This window comes from Blastocystis sp. subtype 4 (assembly GCF_000743755.1).
Source record: "Blastocystis sp. subtype 4 strain WR1 chromosome Unknown seqid_0211, whole genome shotgun sequence".
Taxonomy (NCBI): Eukaryota; class Bigyra; order Opalinata; family Blastocystidae; genus Blastocystis; species Blastocystis sp. subtype 4.
Window position 1 is genome coordinate 1 of NW_014569336.1, and position 19168 is coordinate 19168.

General features: G+C 40.6%; 11 protein-coding genes across 11 annotated transcripts; 3 read left to right on the forward strand and 8 right to left on the reverse strand.

Moving 5' to 3' along the window:
* Positions 1 to 164: 164 nt before the first annotated feature.
* JH06_3170 (hypothetical protein) lies at positions 165 to 1755 on the reverse strand (the record flags this gene model as incomplete). The annotated part of the gene is made up of 7 exons (XM_014670941.1): positions 165 to 612; positions 642 to 958; positions 989 to 1113; positions 1143 to 1321; positions 1351 to 1477; positions 1508 to 1605; positions 1637 to 1755. The coding sequence occupies 7 exons, from the start codon at positions 1753 to 1755 to the stop codon at positions 165 to 167; spliced, it is 1413 nt and encodes a 470-aa protein (XP_014526427.1).
* Positions 1756 to 2057: 302 nt separating this feature from the next.
* Positions 2058 to 3215, reverse strand: JH06_3171 (hypothetical protein; the record flags this gene model as incomplete). The annotated part of the gene is made up of 1 exon (XM_014670942.1): positions 2058 to 3215. The coding sequence occupies one exon, from the start codon at positions 3213 to 3215 to the stop codon at positions 2058 to 2060; it is 1158 nt and encodes a 385-aa protein (XP_014526428.1).
* A 749-nt stretch (positions 3216 to 3964) lies between these two features.
* Positions 3965 to 5139, reverse strand: JH06_3172 (glucosidase 2 subunit beta-like protein; the record flags this gene model as incomplete). The annotated part of the gene is given in 5 exon segments (XM_014670943.1): positions 3965 to 4631; positions 4649 to 4739; positions 4769 to 4858; positions 4893 to 4989; positions 5008 to 5139. The coding sequence occupies 5 exon segments, from the start codon at positions 5137 to 5139 to the stop codon at positions 3965 to 3967; spliced, it is 1077 nt and encodes a 358-aa protein (XP_014526429.1).
* Positions 5140 to 8405: 3266 nt separating this feature from the next.
* On the reverse strand, positions 8406 to 9019 carry JH06_3174 (ribosomal protein S19; the record flags this gene model as incomplete). The annotated part of the gene is made up of 5 exons (XM_014670944.1): positions 8406 to 8466; positions 8497 to 8570; positions 8601 to 8710; positions 8742 to 8931; positions 8987 to 9019. 5 exons carry the CDS (start codon positions 9017 to 9019, stop codon positions 8406 to 8408), a joined length of 468 nt encoding a protein of 155 aa, XP_014526430.1.
* A 290-nt stretch (positions 9020 to 9309) lies between these two features.
* On the forward strand, positions 9310 to 9708 carry JH06_3175 (40S ribosomal protein S20; the record flags this gene model as incomplete). Its single annotated transcript, XM_014670945.1, has 3 exons — positions 9310 to 9394; positions 9426 to 9600; positions 9633 to 9708. The coding sequence occupies 3 exons, from the start codon at positions 9310 to 9312 to the stop codon at positions 9706 to 9708; spliced, it is 336 nt and encodes a 111-aa protein (XP_014526431.1).
* Positions 9709 to 9778: 70 nt separating this feature from the next.
* Positions 9779 to 10614, reverse strand: JH06_3176 (NADH-hydrate epimerase-like protein; the record flags this gene model as incomplete). Its single annotated transcript, XM_014670946.1, has 5 exons — positions 9779 to 10133; positions 10165 to 10329; positions 10360 to 10447; positions 10478 to 10565; positions 10597 to 10614. 5 exons carry the CDS (start codon positions 10612 to 10614, stop codon positions 9779 to 9781), a joined length of 714 nt encoding a protein of 237 aa, XP_014526432.1.
* An 83-nt stretch (positions 10615 to 10697) lies between these two features.
* JH06_3177 (succinate cytochrome b556 subunit) lies at positions 10698 to 11317 on the reverse strand (the record flags this gene model as incomplete). Its single annotated transcript, XM_014670947.1, has 4 exons — positions 10698 to 10847; positions 10878 to 11029; positions 11061 to 11182; positions 11217 to 11317. The coding sequence occupies 4 exons, from the start codon at positions 11315 to 11317 to the stop codon at positions 10698 to 10700; spliced, it is 525 nt and encodes a 174-aa protein (XP_014526433.1).
* A 186-nt stretch (positions 11318 to 11503) lies between these two features.
* On the reverse strand, positions 11504 to 12303 carry JH06_3178 (hypothetical protein; the record flags this gene model as incomplete). The annotated part of the gene is given in 5 exon segments (XM_014670948.1): positions 11504 to 11602; positions 11633 to 11799; positions 11818 to 12018; positions 12049 to 12129; positions 12162 to 12303. 5 exon segments carry the CDS (start codon positions 12301 to 12303, stop codon positions 11504 to 11506), a joined length of 690 nt encoding a protein of 229 aa, XP_014526434.1.
* Positions 12304 to 12395: 92 nt separating this feature from the next.
* On the reverse strand, positions 12396 to 12975 carry JH06_3179 (hypothetical protein; the record flags this gene model as incomplete). Its single annotated transcript, XM_014670949.1, is given in 3 exon segments — positions 12396 to 12551; positions 12564 to 12722; positions 12754 to 12975. The coding sequence occupies 3 exon segments, from the start codon at positions 12973 to 12975 to the stop codon at positions 12396 to 12398; spliced, it is 537 nt and encodes a 178-aa protein (XP_014526435.1).
* An 83-nt stretch (positions 12976 to 13058) lies between these two features.
* JH06_3180 (heat shock protein HSP70) lies at positions 13059 to 15161 on the forward strand (the record flags this gene model as incomplete). The annotated part of the gene is made up of 8 exons (XM_014670950.1): positions 13059 to 13080; positions 13113 to 13146; positions 13178 to 13488; positions 13520 to 13902; positions 13933 to 14039; positions 14071 to 14491; positions 14521 to 14785; positions 14812 to 15161. The coding sequence occupies 8 exons, from the start codon at positions 13059 to 13061 to the stop codon at positions 15159 to 15161; spliced, it is 1893 nt and encodes a 630-aa protein (XP_014526436.1).
* A 104-nt stretch (positions 15162 to 15265) lies between these two features.
* Positions 15266 to 16245, forward strand: JH06_3181 (isochorismatase hydrolase; the record flags this gene model as incomplete). The annotated part of the gene is made up of 5 exons (XM_014670951.1): positions 15266 to 15439; positions 15472 to 15639; positions 15670 to 15930; positions 15961 to 16058; positions 16089 to 16245. The coding sequence occupies 5 exons, from the start codon at positions 15266 to 15268 to the stop codon at positions 16243 to 16245; spliced, it is 858 nt and encodes a 285-aa protein (XP_014526437.1).
* Positions 16246 to 19168: the final 2923 nt, after the last annotated feature.

The following is a 19168-nucleotide window of genomic DNA, read 5'->3' on the forward strand; positions in this document are numbered from 1 at the left end:
TGTTCCAGTTAGCAACAACTTACATCCAAATTCCATCTTCCTCAGTACATCACCCAACTTGTTATTCCGTCCTTTCAGACGATGAGCTTCATCCACTACTACACCTGCCCAGGAGATAGAAGCAAGCTTATGACTCTCCACAATCGCAATCTACAATCAATTCCTTATTCGGTTTCTACCTCAAATGTTGTCAACAACACATCGAATTCACCTTGAGGAGATCTCCATTCATACTTCTGGATTAGCTTCCTTGACTCTACAGAACCATGAAACACAACCACATGCATGTCTGTCCAACGACGAATCTCGGATTCCCAATGAGGTAATGTGGATAACGGAGCTACTACAAGGAAGGGAGGGGTAACTTTATATGTATTGAGAATATGATCAATGAACATGGTTGATTGGACTGTCTTTCCCAATCCCATTTCATCTGCTAAAATGCTGTTACGATGGTTTGCCCAGTTCCAGAGCAACCAATTAATGCCTTCGGCTTGATACGAACGTAACTCATTGTGACTCTTGAAGACAGAAGTTGCAGATACTTTGACGAATTGCGACAATGGGGGCCGATAATTCGGTGGGTGGATAAATAACGAAATATTGCGACGTCTACATAAATACAAAAGATTTATTCGTACTGGTGATGATAATACTCCCGAATAACCGCCGGATTCTGGAAATCCGAAAATACCTCCCATGTGGAGTCAGCATACTGAATCGACTTCCATTTGACTAGAAACTCTTTGACACAAGTCCCATGTCGATCATGGGCGTCTTCAGATAGCAACACAGTAACATCTGGATCATCATTCGAAGGAAGAGGTTTTGATAAGTCCTCCTGTACGATTCGAGTTTCCAAGATCCGGTCTGCTTCGAGAAACTCAGGATTGAAATAGACATCTTCTCCATAGACGTTGATCTCTGTCATAATTTCATTTTCAAATCGATAAAAGCGCTATGAATCACAAAATAACAGTAACAATACCTGAATCTTCTGCTTGATGTGAGGTCCTTCGAATTGAATCAACTCTTCTTCACTCTCCCATGAACAATGCACATAGGACAGATTCTTCCATTTCACCAGATACAACTCCACTTCTTTTTCTTGTTCTGCAATTAATCGTATATTTTGTACCTACCTGTTACCGGGAGTTCTTTCCATATTTGGTAACGATCCGGATTAAGACAACATCCATTCTTAATGTATCGAGTATTCATGTGCTCCAAAATAGGTAGCCACTGAGAAATGGGAAGAGTCTGGCGATATAAAAATTGACCACTCCTAAGGTTCTTCACGATATCTTCCTTATACGTAACTCTGCGATTACGAATAAAAAATGGACCTACATGACTGCATTTTCATCAGTATCGTATTGAACTACAGGTTCTTCTTCCATTTCCAGTTCATATTCGACAAGAGAACTCTCGGAAGACTCAGATTCCACTTCCCTTTCATTGGAAACCTCTGAATACCCTACAAATGATAAAAAATGTCTTTACATACTCTTTTGTCGCCTTCGTCGACGAGAAGGTAATTCCTCCTCTTCAATGGGCGTCACTATAATTTCTTCATCATCTATCACGAAGTCATTTTCGTATTCTCTAAAGATGACTTCCTGTTCGAATTAGCTACTCAGATGTCACAGGCTCAGTATCATTCTCAATGAAATCATCATCAGACTCTTGCTTCTTTCTTGATCGATTTGAATGATTCTTCTTATGATTGGTAACACCCTTACGCCTAACGGGCATTGTCTGGTGTAATTGTAATCTAAAAGTGGTTATAAAACCATTCATCAAACCTTTCCGATAAATGATTACAAACCATAATCATGCCACATTAGACCTACTTCTAATCGGATTTTACTTATCAGAATCTCGTAAAACCTACAACAGAGAGGACGATCCCGAACTCCTTTTTGGTTGAGACTTGATGTGGTACAACAATCATTCACGAATTAGAAAAGAACCGCGGGAATTGTTTACTCGTTGCGCTCGCAGTCTATCTATTGGGAAAGGGATTACACTAAGAACAAATTGTACGAACAAACAGTTTACCAACCCCTTATTGGAGTTTCATACATATTCAAGTGATACAACCGTTTCATTGCATATTCTTGCATCTTTGGATTTCTTATCTTAACAGGATGCACATGGAGGCATTTCAATTTGTTTCTCATCGCTCCATGGTTACAATTAATAACAAAGTTGTGGGTAATGCACCAGTTCACCGTAGGAGCGGCCATTTCTAAAAAGACATTCTGTCGCTTCATTTCTGGAATTAGTTCATAGTATATAGGCATGTCATTTTTTGCGATGTAATAGAAGTCAGCAAATCCTTTCCGAAGGTTCGTGCTATTCTCAAAATGACATTTCTCCCCGATTTCTGTTTTCTGCAGATTCCTGATAGCCTTACGATAAGCATCAATGTATAACACACCCTTTTTGTTTTTCCGATAATACCATAACCATTTATTCCTAGTATCGATCTTTTGGGAAGGTTCGGTCCAAGACTTTGTAAGATCATAGGTTACAAGAAATGTAGGATCAACATAGCTGTCATCATTAAAATATAAGAACCCTTCATAACTACATGATTCTATCACACATAACTGGTGATAAGCCAACCATAGAGATTGATAGGAATAGTACCCCAAGCGAGGAGTATTGTTACTAATCACTTTATAAAGAGAACTCTTCCGAGGACCGAGAATCACAACATCAAAGTCAAGAGGGAAACGTTTTCGATAGGTCGGAAAGAAGGATTGATCAAGGAATGGAACAGCTTTGTACTCTGGATGATGGAAATTGACAACAAAGAGGAGCTTGGAGGCAGTGGTGAAAGATCCGGCTCGGTAGCGACGAATATATGGTTCCCAAGCAGATGTAAGAGTATCTACTGATGGGTTCTCTGAAATAGGTGTATGAGGAGAGATGAATGATGTGTTAGAGGATGACGATGGAACAGGAGTTTGGTGTGGAGTTGCAGAGGGGTTCAGTGTTGAGTTGGAACTTTGGACAGAACTAAGCACTGGAAAGAGAGTAGTTAGATTCAGAGTTGGAAGTTCTGGTTTCTGAGTTGAATTCGCCGAATTCAGAACCGTAGCAATGGGAGTCTGAGTATTTTCAGGAACTGGTTGTAGACTCATTTGAGGACTTGGTATCATAGATGGCACAGGTTTCATAGTCACAGGAGGTGGAGATAAAGACATAGGCTACAATGTTAGAACAACAGATAGAAACGACAATTGGAGTTGAAGTAAAAGATGGTAGTACCATAACAGATGAAGAGTTATCTGAGAGTTTCGGTGTTGACGATATGGATGTTTCCTCAGTGTTGTGAGGTGAGACGGCTACACCTGTATCATAAATGGAATAACCTAATGAAAAAATCAATCGGCGAAAGCCTACCACTCTTAGAGTTACCAACTTGTCTATCTTTTATTAACGGTATCCTTACAGATAGTCTAAGCTTCTGAATCTCACTTTCTGGTACTATCTCTAACATAAGTGAACTTCTTCAGATACATACGATACAAGGCAACAAGACGTAGGAAAAAGACTATAACAAGAAAAGAAAATGGACAACGCATATACTCTTCCTCGTTACATAATTTCTTAACAAACAGACAACAAAGGACAGACAGCAGGGGTCACGAGTTCTCCTTCATAAACACACATCGAAGGCTCCACAAGGTTACGAAGCTCCACCGACTCTCCACACAACAATCGCAATTTCAAGCTACGCTGAGGTCCATTCCAACACTTCTGACCATTCTTCCAATAGAAATAGATATTTCCTCCCTCAAACTCATTCTGCTCATTTACATGTAAGTTACGCTGAGGATCAGTAATAGGATTTCCAGACGAATCAATAATGGAAAAATGGCTTCCAATCGAGATCGAATCCTGTTTGGACGTACCGTAGGGACAGGCCACGTAATTATACTTATTAAACTATTCATGAATCCGACAGAACACCGAATACCATATGATTATAACACTGACCTTTCATCATGAAGAATTCGTTCTGACCTCCAAAGAAATACTCAACATCAAATACACCCAATTCCTTCTCCGCGTCAGCCTTTTCTTGCTCCAATCGCTTCAATTCCTCCTTCAGACGGTTCAGTTCCTTCTGAGACGGTGCCAATGCCTCCATCATAATTACTTCTCTGAGTTCCTCCATTTTACAGTCTTCGCTAACAGTTGCATCTTTGTCCACTTCTAACATGTCTTCTTGAAGGCGTTTTAAGGGTGATGGATTATAACTCATACCATGTACAAGCGTTTTTACAAGCAAATACTTTAGTTTATCTGCTGACAAGTGATTAAGTCCAAGTCTTGAATACAACTCCTGTAAGCGTTCTTCGCGTGATTTAGGGACCTTTGGATCCTCAGTTTCATTAGAGTCGTTGACAACAACAATCTCAAGATCCTGTGGAGTTTCCAATGCAGTGATGGATTTCTGAATCTCTGCAATGGACGCAGTCAAGGTAGCTACTTTTGTTTCCAAAGTCGCTTTGGTTTGTTCAGCCTCGGCTAGCTTCTCCTTGCTTTGTTCAATCCACTGATGTAGTACTGCTGTTCCTTTGGCGAATTCCTGAATTCGGGCATTATTTCGTACTCTAAAGGAACAACTAACTTGTAATCGTACAGCCACTCTTCATGCTCGCTTGCACAAGTATTCTTACACGTAATATATCCATTGTATTCATCACTTCCGTCACAACAATCTATTCTAAAGTCGACCCTCATATTGTACCACAAATTCCATCATTCACACGAGATGAGTCTACAGACTTTCCAAAATGACCTACATTGCGACAATAGAAGTGACCATTGTTGCATGCGGCTAACACGATAAATGATCGTAAAAAGAATCATACACGTTCCTGGCTCATCTGAACCATCATCACAGTCGCAATAATCATCATTCACTTGACCAATTGAAAGTGTTCTTGAACCATCCTTGCACGTGAATAGCTACAATTCAGTACAAACTAGAAATTGTACTGTTTGGTGATAAAGACTCTCTTCACCTTCTTGTACTCCATAGGTTGACGAAACGGGTTTTGCACTCACTAAAAGTACTCCAACAAAGGAAAATAGCAAAACTTGGAAATGAACACTCATGGTAAAAGAATATGGAACAAACAATTCAATCTTTCTTCTTTTCTTTCTGCAGCATTAGAGCAAAGCGATACAAACGAATCATATAGAACATAATGTTCACAAGAATAGTTAGAACCCAATGTGCTCCAAACCAAATAATAGTCTTATAAACGAACTCTATCTGGATTCCATAATAATATATCCAAATTGCAAGAGTCACAATGTATTCAGAAAGCACTGCTACTGCTACTGAACGAACCAGATGAGGTACATACTACACTTCAACTATATTCACTTCAATTACGTGGAAAGGACTTGTACAACCGTATAAGAGCAACATGCCCACGAATACACCAATTCCCGCACCAACCCGCAGATAAGTCATTTCTTTTCCTTCCTCTCCACTAATATCATCCAACAGTTCATTTACAGTTAGATTGCCAATAGCTGCAATGGGATGAACTCCACTCACTCTTCGTACAGGAAGTATATAATCATCATTTTGGACACCAACAAATGTCATCACTCGTGGTATACTTTGATATTCGTGTCCAACTCGAATGTCGCCACTCTCACAATTCATAACCAATTCCTCTTCTTCTTCCTCAGAAATGAAGGTTGCATTCTCCTGTTTCATAGGACCACTGCCAGCAGCCATAGATATCTTACCATAGTACCAATGCGACGATACATAGTAGAATCCCAATCGTTTCGTCTGAGATGGAAGTATTTCTGCGTCATATTCAGTCATATTGTAGTGCTCAAAGGGAATTGACTAGGGATCAATGAAAAACTCCAGACCCACCAGATTCTCGAAGAACGAATAATCAATTCGAAAGGCGTTAGCCTGAGCATATTTGGGTTTTAGTTCATGTGGATAATATGGATTTCGCATATTATTCTGGTGGCCTTCCGGCTCAAGAAACTGAGAGGAGTCGATTCTAGTGATCACACTTTCATGCTTAAAATACAGATGGTTGCTCCATGCTTTATAATACTGTGGTTTCGAGGAGTTCGACTTGGGAATATACTTTAGATGATTCAACACAACTTGAATTACCTCGTGCCATTGACAATACTCAACAAGACGTCGAACAACGAGACGAGTTCCCAACATCAACGAAAATTGAAGATCATTTGGAGCGAAACGGGGATGTGACTAATAATAACAGGACCTACCAGAATCCGACAGTTACATGAGATGACTGCAATAACACCACATCACGGTTATAAGCCGTGAGAACCTCCTCATCTGTAGGAAGAATATACTATGCAAACTTAGCAAATTGAATAACCCATACAGAATCCAACACAATCTCATACTTGGCTGCTACAGCTTTTGCAAGCAGAATCTCGTTGTATCCACCATAGCAAAGTGCACAAAGAATAATACAAATCCCTGCAGTCAGACGACATGGACTTAGTTTCTTTGGGCTATAACTTTAAAACGGGTAAGAATCCGAACGGTACTCTCCGACACGGTTCTTTGTTCATGAATATGACTGACTAAAAGAAACAATGAACGAAACAATACTCTCATAAGTACCCAAAACGGCTATAATGACACCAAAAACAATAAAAAAGGATCCATAAATCGTCTTCATCGATTTTGTAGGATCGTCAATTTCGCGAACATATTTGATATACCTATAAATCACAGCATGAACAAAAAACTACATTGATGCAGGAATAATGGCTTCAATCATACTTCCACCCAATGCACCTGTAAGAGCAACAACTTTATATAGTTGATCAAGGAACAATGCAGTAAATGATGAGAAGAGGACATAAATGACCGTTACAAGTGCTGTTTTCCAGTAGACAACATTAGTTCCTGTCAATCCACACATCTTCAGTACGACTTCTCGAACGCTATATCCCTACAAAGAACCCAAAAAGAGAAAATTACATAAAGAGGGAAGGTGAAACACAAAGCAATCGCGATGATGAATCGACCAACAAGAATGGGGATATTCCCGTAATCATAGCTATCAAGGATATTACCCGTCTAATGATGATATCCCTTCCCCATACTAACAGAATATCCACAGAAGGCCATATATCCAGCTAAGGAGTTGAGAGTATAGATTGCGAAGATCAGAACATATGCGAAGAAAATAACTACTGATACACGTGCCTTTGTGGGATTCTTCATATCAGCTACAATCGGGATGAACTGGACTTGCGAGCAGTGACCATAACAAAACAGAGGGAGAGCAAGGAAGATGGTACTGGAGAAGATGAAAGCATGAGAGGATGAACGCACTGGATCCGAAACACCTTGTTGGCAAGTCTGAACACAAGCATTCAGTCCTCTACATGTCGCTTGAAGAGCATTTGCCTCAATCTCACAGACACCATTGTTACAGATATAGTTAGCAGACAGAGCGAGATCACATGGTTTGATTTCAATGGACATTGATAGCATAACAATAGTGACATAGATGATCCCCAAAATAGCGAAAAAGGAGGTGTACCGAAGTGCAGTGATCTTCTTGAGAAGGGAAGGGGGGAGAATGAAAACAATCGTAACAAAGATTAATACTGACTCTCGACTTATAAGCCACATCATTCCCGATGGAAGAATGTGTTGTAGCAAGTATACCATACACAAATGGAGTTCATCTGCGATAATAATAGCATAACCTACACAAGCACCAAAACTATATAAGAGCTAAAGATGAACATATCTTTCTGTTTACTACTTGAATTAAGTCGGTAAACCACTCAGCTTCCTTTCCGAGCATTTTCCGAACACATCCTGAGTAGGTTGTCTGTCTTGTATATCGCTGAACTAGATAGAGCATATAATTTGTCAACCCTGCAAAAACTAGAAATGTGAGACGAAACGAGAAAAACTCTTACTGCTGAAGAAAACGTACATGCCGAGTCCAAATCCCCATCCGATCTTCCCAACAGCCATTGAAAGAGTCAGAACTCCGGCTCCTAAAAGATCAGTGTATCTTCTTTTGTACTACCAATTGCACCATTGGCAAGGAGGAGAGAACAGGATGGAACAGAAGTCTTGTATTCGTCAGTCTCCTGAAGGAGAGGAGCATTTAGTTTATTCATTGGATTGGATTGTAAAATAGATCGAGGGTCCATATCAGCCAATCAAATCTGTTTTCGCTGTCGAGAAACCTATGGACTTTTCATACTTATATGTAGTTGTAATATATTGCAATATGGCCATGCTCTTTGATGATATATTCGAAGTCGATCAAATGCAACAAGATGTCTATTCACAAACAAAACAAGGGTGATAATGCACTACACTCTCATCTCACTTAAATCTGTCTGGCAATGAGATCCAACTCCTTCTGTCCAGCCTTGGTCAGCTTACGGCCTCTACACATCAATTCAGATTGCTGGACCTACCCGTTCTTAGCCTCCTCAACCAGACCCATCTTCTCCAGATTGTGAATAGCACTGCGGATGATGGTTCCATTAGCCTACCTCTTAGACCCAATAATTTAGCATACATGGTCATGATAAGCATGACGCACACCATTACGATGCTTTCCACCAAAGTGCTCTCTCAGAGAATTGATTCCCACACAAGGTCTCATGTACAGGTGACGAGCAATGGCAGCTAGTTGTGAGAAATTCGATAAACTATCTACCACAACGAATGTAGTACCAGTCCTCATCGAGAGGAATGTAATCACTGAACACACGAGTTCTCATGATATCGTGCATCTTAGGAAGCTCAATCTTTCCGGAACGCTTCAGGAAGTCAGCGTAAGCCTGAATCAGCTTCATAGCCTCCACGTCCTTAGCAGTGGTGATAACGCTCTTATCAATTCTCTCCATCTAATTCCAATGGTTAGAAATAAAATACAAACGAAAATGAACGAGAACACTCAACATGCTTATTCAAAACATAGTATTTGTCAAACATCTTCGGGAAAAGCAATACATACTGTTAGAAAACAAAGTAGGTGTAGAGTGCGATTATTCTTAGAATGAGAAGAGAATGAACGGGCAGCAAATGAATGGTTTCGATTTGAAAATACAGGAAACTAAAACAGTATAAATCTTCTATTCTCTATTTGTCAGCTTTCCAAAACCGCTTTATCGGTCTCCTTGATTTTCAAATTGATCGGATCACTGAACCTGTAGCTTGTTTGAGGTGAACAAGCAGAACATAGTTCAGGTTATCGTCTGTTTTTACAGCCCTTTACTATATCAATGGAGAAGGATAAAGTTGTCAACGAGGAAGTGCACCGCATTCGTATTACTCTGGTTTCGACCAATGTGAAGGCCGTGGAGAAGGGTAGAAGTGGAAGTTGTTATTGAGAGTCTAGTCTGCTCTGAAATCAAGCGTCTCGCTCTGAGCAAGAACGTCAAGGTTTCTGGACCTGTGCGTATGCCTACCAAGTTCCTCCGCATCACCACTCGCAAGTCCCCTTGTGGAGAAGGTACTAACACCTGGGAGCATCTGGAGATGAGAATTCACAAGAGAGTGATTGATCTCGTCGCGTAGGGAGCGATTAGGAAATGCTAATATGTAGTCCTATGGAGGTTGTGAAGAGCATCACTACCATTCAGATTGATGCTTCTGTGCAGGTGGAGGTTGCTATGCACTAATTCATCTTCATTGAGGTGTTCCTTGAGTTTGTTTTGAACAAGGGACTCACAATACCGTTGTTTCGATCATTTACACTCTCATGCACTGATCACATCCTGGATAAGGAGGAATCGTGATGTTGTACTTCTTTGCAAGATTGGGAGGCAAAAAACGACCTCCGAGATAGTGAAAACGCCCCTTAAAAAGTTGCGCACAAAGTTTAGGTGCAGTAAGAGAGATTAGCATATCTGGATTGGTAATTCCACAGTGATTGGTATCACCCAGCTCAACATCCCATCCCGAAGGAATGTCGATGGATACAATAGGAAGAGAACTTTGGTTCAATAATGTAATGACTGTATCAAATGGAGCTCTTGGAGTTCCATGAAAGCTGAATCCAAAGATAGCATCCACAACTAACTGGTAATCTGTTTTCAATTGCTCTCTAACTTATAATACAGAATCAGATCAGTTACAGAGAAGGAGCATCATCTAAAAACGAAATATCAAGATCTTCCAACTGTTTGACTAGATTACCAAACAAACGAAGATTGTCTCCCTTAGAACTTCTCTTCGGGTAATATATCGTAGGTGAATAGCCAAAGTGTTTCAGATGACGAGCAGCCACAAGTCCATCACCTCTAACGATTAATCAAACCGGCTAGTTTTACCCATTGTTTCCAGGACCACAAATCACCAAGATATTCGAATATCTATCAACAACGTATTCTCTTGAAACAGCGGAAGCACAACTCAATCCTATCGCTAAGTATTAGATTCATAGTGTACCAGCAAGTTCCATCAACTGATCCACACTAAATCCAGGAGAAGTCATGAGATCCTGATCCAAGAGTTGAGCATCGGTCTGATTGAGATACTACACTCACAGGAATAAAAAGAGTCCGTACAGAACAATACTGTTCCATTCTACAAGAATGTGTCAAACGAGGAGTTTGCTATCACAAACAATCCAATACGATATTCTAAAGCAGGGGTGTGTATAGAAGCTTTAATTCTTCACCTTCTCCTCCTTATCCTTCAGAGCGGGAAGCTTGGCCACGGTCAAGAACAGGGAGAAAGCCAACACACCGAAAATGATCCACAGAGAACTGCTCTGAATGTTCTTCCAGGTGAGCTTTTCCGGATAATAGTCGAAGAACTACAATTACAACATCCCTACATCTCCTACAAGATGTCTCAGACCGCAAGTGTAGTGATAAGCAAGAGCATAGGACATGAAGAACTTTCCACCATACAAAATGATAGGATGGTACTTGATGGTCTCCATCAAAGCAGGAACATTGCATCCACACACAGCAGCAATTCCCACAGCAGAGAAACCTACAATCAAAAAGGCTAAAAAGCTTCTTACCAAGCCACAAACCGAATCCAGTAAGACGGTGGCAACCAGAAGAAAGAGTAGCCCAACGGAGCTTGTAGATGGAAAGATGGGGAGCGACCATTCTTCCCTTAGCGTACTGCTCCTCAATGTAACTATACAATCATTCATTTCTCTCGAAACATGAACCTCAGGTTTCTCTGGAACACGACGGGAGAAGCCTTCATGGCCATAAACTGAGTGGACTTCAGAAGGGGCTGAACACGACGAGCAAGAAGAGCAGGCTGCATGATGATTATCTACTGAGACTTGTAGAAACCACGATATTTGCGGAGTGGTATATAGATTCTATTTATTGAAGTATCATTCGGGATTTTGGATTCTGACGTGGTCCTTTCTTATTTAGAATTTTACCCATACTCAGTCAATAACCTCCTCACATTCAACAAACAGGAATGCGGCAATGTATTTGAGAATTATTCCTCATCGTCAGGAACATGATTCTTCTCTCTCATCACATCCAATAGATACTTCGGAATTGATAGAGTCTTGCAGAAATCCTCGTACCGAACGATCTAGTTATTACCTCCTTTCTCAGTCCCCACGATAGATTCAACATAATGTTCAATGAAAATAGGTTGGTACTCCCCATTATAGCGCAGAGCTACATCAAACGAGTTATCGAATTGGTTCTTCCAGTATTCGATACAAATATTCGCGGCATACGGAGGAACGTCACAAGGAAGGAATGGAGTTAATACAGTCAAGATAGCTACACATCAACACCCACTTTCAAGAATACGCATAACAGATGTGTCGTGACAGCTGTAGATGGACAATTTGGTTTTGTTTGTCCCAGAAATAACCTCATCAGCCTCCTTCTTGATCATAGCAAACAAATCATCCGTAAACGATTTCAAACACTTGGGTGTATTGTACAGAATATTGAATTTGTTAACATTGTGACGATAGATCTTAGAAAAGAGATTATCTATATCTCATCATCCCTAAGCAGCTCAACAGATTCCCTCGTCGATATCAAGGAAATGACTATATCGAGTCACTACGTAATCCATCACACTAGTCCATTTTAGATTCTTTGCTACATGTCATCCTAAGCAATCATGTTCAAACGATCTGCAAAAAAAGGAAGAGCTTTCACGACAGTGGGAAGACAGTCTTCTTTCATCTTATCCAAACACTCGACCCAATCATAACTGTTCATTCTCTGAGAACACGCCTCCTGACACTTCGAATCATATCCTAGTTTTGACATAATGAATATCAATTGATACGGTTCAAACAACATGTATCATCAGAACTAATCTTGATGATTGGATAGGAATCCTTGTATTCCCTAAAACTGATTCAACTAGTACGACCAAACTCAATAGGAAAGAGTGTAGACAGCAAAGACTGCAAACTGTGAAGTGTACGATCACGACAAGTGGAACGAAGTGAAACTTCAGTTGAATTGAAACTACTGTCATTTAGAAGTTTCTCTTCCTCAAAATAGAACTTTCGCTATACATCAACACAATCTAGATGACCAACAAGCTGTCTACCCACATCCTGCATCTGTTTAACACCATCACGTGTCAACTGACCGAATACAGGATCACACGGTTCATTAGGCTTCGTAAACTCATGTTTGTAGCGATTGTAGATGGGGTCAAACTCGGCTTTTGTCGGAAGCTATCGATTACTGTTCAACTATTCAAATTACATATTGTTTCCATAGTTCCACTTCCTCCTTTTCATGATCCGTCCCAACAAGATAGTTAAGAAGGGGAGTACGATCTCCATGACGATGAAACACCTGTACCATCCTATAAATAATGATAAAATAGAGAAGAGACTCCAGAGTATGATCAGGAATCATCTTTCCGTAATACGATCGAACTCCTCGAATTCCAAGCGCAGCAGTAAAATGAAAACGATGAAGCATAGAACTGAACAGTATTATTCAATTCCGCCACATGACCCCTTTTGCGCCAACTGCCCACTTCCTTTCTATGAATACTCTTCTTCATGTCTTCGGTAATAAAGAACCGTAGAGTTTCTGAATCTGTTTCTAACTCGTAGAAGGGTATTGTATAGGTATTGATCTGGGTACTACGTATTCTTTCTTTGTTGGTTCCATTGAATAGATATTCTTGTGTGGGTGTGTGGAAAGACGGAAGAGTAGAAATCATTCCAAACGATCTAGGAAACCGAACAACACCATCAGTAGTTGCGTTTACAGATACTCACCGTCTGATTGGAGAGGCTGCAAAAGCACAGATTACGTCAAATCCACAGAACACTGTTTTTGACGCAAAGCGATTAATTGGAAGGAAGTTCAGCGATGCTATTGTTCAGAATGATTTAAAGCATTGGCCATTCCGATTGATTCCTGACAAGTTCGACAAACCAATTATTGAAGTCCAGTATCTTGGTAAAACAAAACAGTTTACTTGTGGTAGGTGACTATTGGATAAATTAACAACCAGAACAAATCTCATCGATGGTTCTTGGGAAGATGAAGCAGATTGCTGAGTCATATTTGGGAGAGAAGGTAACAAATGCAATTATCACAGTTCCAGCCTATTTTAATGACAGTCAACGACAATCGACTAAAGATGCTGGTCTGATTGCGGGTCTCAATGTGTTACGCATCATCAATGAACCTACTGCAGCATCTATTGCCTATGGACTCGATAAACTGAGTCAAGATGGTCGTCGTCATGTTCTCATCTTTGATTTGGGTGGAGGTACATTTGATGTATCATTGCTGGCTATTGAAAAGGGATTTTTCGAAGTCCTTGCCACAAATGGTGATACACATCTTGGAGGAGAAGATTTTGATAATCAGTTAGTGGAATATTGTGTGAATGTGATGGATAAATGATGGAGTGACAATTAGGAGTTCCGAAGGAAGTATCATCGTGATCCTTCCAAAGCACAAGGATCAATTCGTCGCTTACGATCCGCTTGTGAACGTGCTAAGCGAATTCTGTCATCAGAGACAGTGTATGAATGAAGTGATTGATGTGATAGTTAGTACAACAATCAATGTGGATAGTATGTATGATGGGATTGATTTTGATATGCGTATCACAAGAGCTAAATTTGAGGATCTCAATCTTCAAGCCTTTAAAAATACATTAATTCCCGTGCGTAAGGTTCTCGAAGATGCTCATCTCTCGATACGCGATATTCATGATGTTGTGTTAGTGGGTGGATCCACACGAATTCCCAAGGTCCAGGAACTCCTACGTGATTTCTTCAATGGCAAGGCACTATGTAATTCTGTTGATCAGGACGAGGCTGTAGCTTATGGAGCTGCTGTGCAAGGCAGTATTCTGATTGGTTCGTCTAAAGAAATCTCAACAGATTTGATTCTCTTGGATGTCGTGCCTCTTTCGTTGGGTGTAGAAACGGCAGGAGGTGTCATGACTAAGATTATTCCTCGTAATAGCACCGTACACATTATTCTCTCTCTCATTACCAGATTCCTACACATCGTATGCAGACGTTCACAACTAACAAGGATTTTCAGGAGGAGGTGGAAGTTCAAGTATTTGAAGGAGAACGTCCTTTTACTAAGGATAACAATAAATTGGCTTCATTTGTACTGACAGGATTACCTCATGTGTTAAAAGGAATTCCACAAATCGAAGTTACTTTCGATATTGATAGTAATGGGATCTTGCACGTATCAGCTGTGGAGAACAGTACAGGAAAAGAAGCTGAAATTACAGTAGTTAACGACAAGAGTAGGAATAGAATGAGATTGAAACAGCAGATCATTTGAAGCCTGAAGAGATTGCAAAAATGATTGAGGATGCTGAGGCATTTCAAGAACAAGATGAAGCGAAGCAAGCCTCCATCCAACACAAATCGGCTCTGGAGACTTATCTCTATAAAGTGAATAAAACTCTCAAGAAAGCGGATGTGAAGAAGAATATGCCTAAAGAGATGTTGGATAGTCTATTGGATGATGTGGAAGATATTTTGACATGGTGTGAGGAACATCCTGAGGAACCTGCTGATGAGTATGAAAAGAGATTGCGAGATTTTGAAATCAAAGCTGAGCTGAAAATTGCTCCTTTCCGTGTATTTGATGGTGAGAATGGGATGATCAAATCATAAATAGAAGATTTCAAACCATATATGCAGCTGGATAATGGAGCCATTGTAGACCGACTGGACTAACTGTACAATTCCTTGTTTGTTAAATGATCACATTTTTTCTAATGTCAAGTCCATTATTCCTTGAGCATACGGATCTTTTGAAAAAGGAGGGTATGGTATTTCAGCCATTTGATTTGGCTTCAATCACGGACCATGATGTTCTTCTGTTGATTGATTGCCAAAACGACTTTTTTCCAGCTGACTTCGTTGAAGATGGTGGTCGATTTGGAGTTTCTGTTTGAATTGTGGGAGACAAGTGATCTCGTAGGATGGAGGGAGTATCGTTCCTTCAGTACTGAAGCTGATTGATACATTTGCTGAAAAGCATTGTACCATCGTTGCTACAAAGGATTGTCATTCAATGCATCACTGTTCCTTCACGCCGAATGGAGGATCCTTCCCTCCTCATTGTATTCAGGGAACGAAAGGATATGATGTAAGAATAACGAAAAGGCGTTATTGGTAGTTCCAGAAGGATATTGGGGATCGCTTAGCAACTGTGCGCTCGAAAGGAGCCAATGTAGTCATTGGATTCAAGGGAATTGAAAACGGACATGAGTGTTTCAGTGCATTCCGCTATACAGAGTCTTCTGGAAAGGAACGTTTCGGGTCGGATTTCCAGCCAAGTGAGTGGTGTGACTGCTATGCGTTGGAGTCGTCTGCATTAGCTCAAGATATCGATGCTCAGCCCGATGTCATGGCTGTAACTTCGAAACAGTCTATCAAGGTTGGAATGACTGTTTGGAGTGAAAATTAGGACAAATTGAGTGATCTGTTGATGAAACCAGATTGTCGTCTCTTTGTCTGCGGCCTTGCTTTCGACTTTTGTGTTATTGATAGTGCTATTAATGCTAGGTATAGGTCATGAGAAACAATGAGTAGTAGAGAGAATACCGGAAAACCCACCTTCATCATCCATGACGCTACTAGAGCTGCTCAGATTCCTGGAGCAACCTCTTTCGGCTCTGGATTCTTAACCGACCCAGCCGAATTGGTAAAGAAGCTCGAAAACCATGGTATTAGTATGATTGATCTATGTTGATCGCATTGTTTGTTTGAGTTCTTGTTTCGGCGGTTGTGGAAACGTGGAAACTAGTGTACTTTCTACTTTCTTTGTTTGCTGTGTCTTCTTGAAAAGAGGAAAAGAAGACTATTGAGGGTAATCTGTTGCAAGAATGAAGGAGTCGATGCGTACGTTATCCCCATTGTGTACTGAGGGTTTAGGTGAATCCTGGAAACAGAAGAATGAGAGTGTTAAAAATCGACGAGAACAAAACATCCAGAATCACGTTGCTGTTCACAAACGATATACTCCCAAGACATTTACTCAGTCTCTTCTCGCAGGAGGAGCTGCAGGATGTATTGCTAAGACATGTATTGCTCCTTTGGAACGAACGAAGATTCTATTCCAAGTACTTGTTTCTTGATGGGTTGAAATAATGTTGTAGGTATCAAATAAACCATTCTCATTACGACTGGCCGCGAAGAAGATTGCTCAAGTCTATCGGGAAGAAGGATTGACAAAATTATGGAAAGGGAATACTGCAACGATTTTGCGAGTTATTCCGTATTCTGCAACCCAATATGCTGCATTTAGGGGATATTCGCACTTGATTATGGTGGATGAATACACTCCATTAACACCCCTCCAACGGTTTTTCGCAGGTGCCGGAGCTGGAGCTACAGCAACCTGTATCACATACCCTTTTGATTTTCTTCGAACCCGAATGGCTGTAAAAGAAGGGGAAGATACATACCGCAATATTGGAGTTGCTTTCCGCAGTATTGTTCGTAATGAAGTAGGATGAAGGGTCATGTTTGTCATTCAGGGGTTTCGTACATTCTACACAGGAGTGAATGCAGCACTATTAGGTGTGCTTCCATATTCAGGTATTTCCTGGATGGTCTTCGATTCATCTCGACAGGTAGATTTCTTGTTATGAAATTATATCCAGTTCTGTGAGGATTATCTCAATGATGGAGCTAGAGCTTCTCCCTTTCAACGGATGTTCTGCGGAGCTCTTGCCGCTGTTGTTGCTCAAACCTGTACCTATCCTTTTGACATTGTACGCCGTCGCATGCAGAGTGAAATCCACATTACCACACCACGACGATATACAACCATTATAGGAGTGAGAAAAGAACAATGGGGATGACAAATAGACATTCAAGATCATTGCAAAGGAAGAAGGATTTAGGAAACTTTGGAAGGGTATTACTATGAATTGGATCAAAGGTCCGATATCGATGGGAATCAGTTTTGCCTGTTATGAAGTGATTGAGCGGTGCTTTGGTGTAACAAAATTGCAGAATTAGTTGCATTTATTTGTTGAAAACAAATGAGTATTAAGAATCTGAGTCTTCAGTGGATCGTTCGCGTCGCAAACGGAATGAATTTTTAGGTGACTTCGCTGCAGGCTCATCTTTGGAAACCATCATCATCATTAAGATGTGTTTCAGAAACGATAATATAACTATGAAATAAAGATATATTCCAATACCAACATAATGGAATCAGACCAATCCAGGATAATCCTTCAATAATAGATGAAAAGAGAAAGGAAATAATCTTATCAACAGTGCTCGTTGACTTCATTCCATTCATCACATCAATTTCCTCATTTGTTGCAGCAATCTGTATCACATACCCTATATAATCCTACCATTTGATTAATGGAACGTGTTCGATTATTCACTTCCTTATCAAATCGCATTCCCAATCTCCGATTCAATTCGGTTCGATCAATTGTATCCTTCTTATCGATATCATCCAGTCTACCTATCACTCACAACAAGTATCCTTACAATGCAACAACTGGTTGATGATCCTGAAAACGATTCACACAGGCATTGTAAACCTCATTGTACTCAGTACGGAGATGATGAATTGCTGATGAAATTTCCTGCACATATTGCTCCACGCCTTCAGCTGACTTGTGAGCAACCGAATGATTTACAATGACACTCTGAGTTGTCGCCTCACTGTCAATACTCGAAGCCCGTCTCATACGAGCCGGATGACGACCCAAGGCACCCTGAGATTGTGCCTTCAATTTCGACTTCCCATTCTCTTCTTCTGAATCACTTATTCCCTCTACCGATTCCAAACTCACTCGCTTTCCCACAACTGTGGGAACGCTTTGTCGTTTTTCCTCAGGATGGTAGTCAACCGTATCGCGATGCTTCACAGAGGATGCCACACTTATATCACTGTTGACAGACATTCCGTGAGACCGCTCTCGACCTCGCTGTTCGGTGTGAATGAATTGCGGTATCTCCTCAGTCACGACCGAAGGGGAGGAAGATGAACGTTTCACAGAGTCGTTAGTTGGAGGCGGTTGTGATGGTCCTTCCTTTTGTTTATCTGGAGAAGCAGGTTGTTGAGGATTGGCTACCCCTTGAATAGAGAAATTTTTATAGACGGTTGGTTGATGAGGATCAGAGTCATTTACGGATATTTGAGGGGAAGACATATGAATTGAGGAGGATACTACAGGCTAGAGAATAAATCCAATTCAATTTGGAATACTCGCACATTTTTCTTTCGCAATTCCACTGTACTCTGAGCATGTTCCATGAAACGTTGCATCTTATCTGTTGGCATTCCATTTTCTATCTATCAGTGGATAATCCTACTTATACTCTTGACATTAGATTTTCTTAGTACATCCCGTTGTTCATCTCGATCCATTGATTTTGGTCCATTGACTGCTTCTGTAGCTAGATATGATTACAATTAAATGAATAAACAATTATCCGTAGGAGCTGGCCGTGATTGAGCTGACTACCAATAACATGTTCCAAACACTCTCACTCGGCTATACCGAATGCCTTCCATCACTGGCCAATAGATTATCAAACAAACAAATAGTAAATGATGTCCTTGGATTCTGAAAGGCAACTTAGTTCTCTTCCTCAGCCTCACTAGCACGCTTCAGGCGACGTCCATAGTTACGAGCATCACA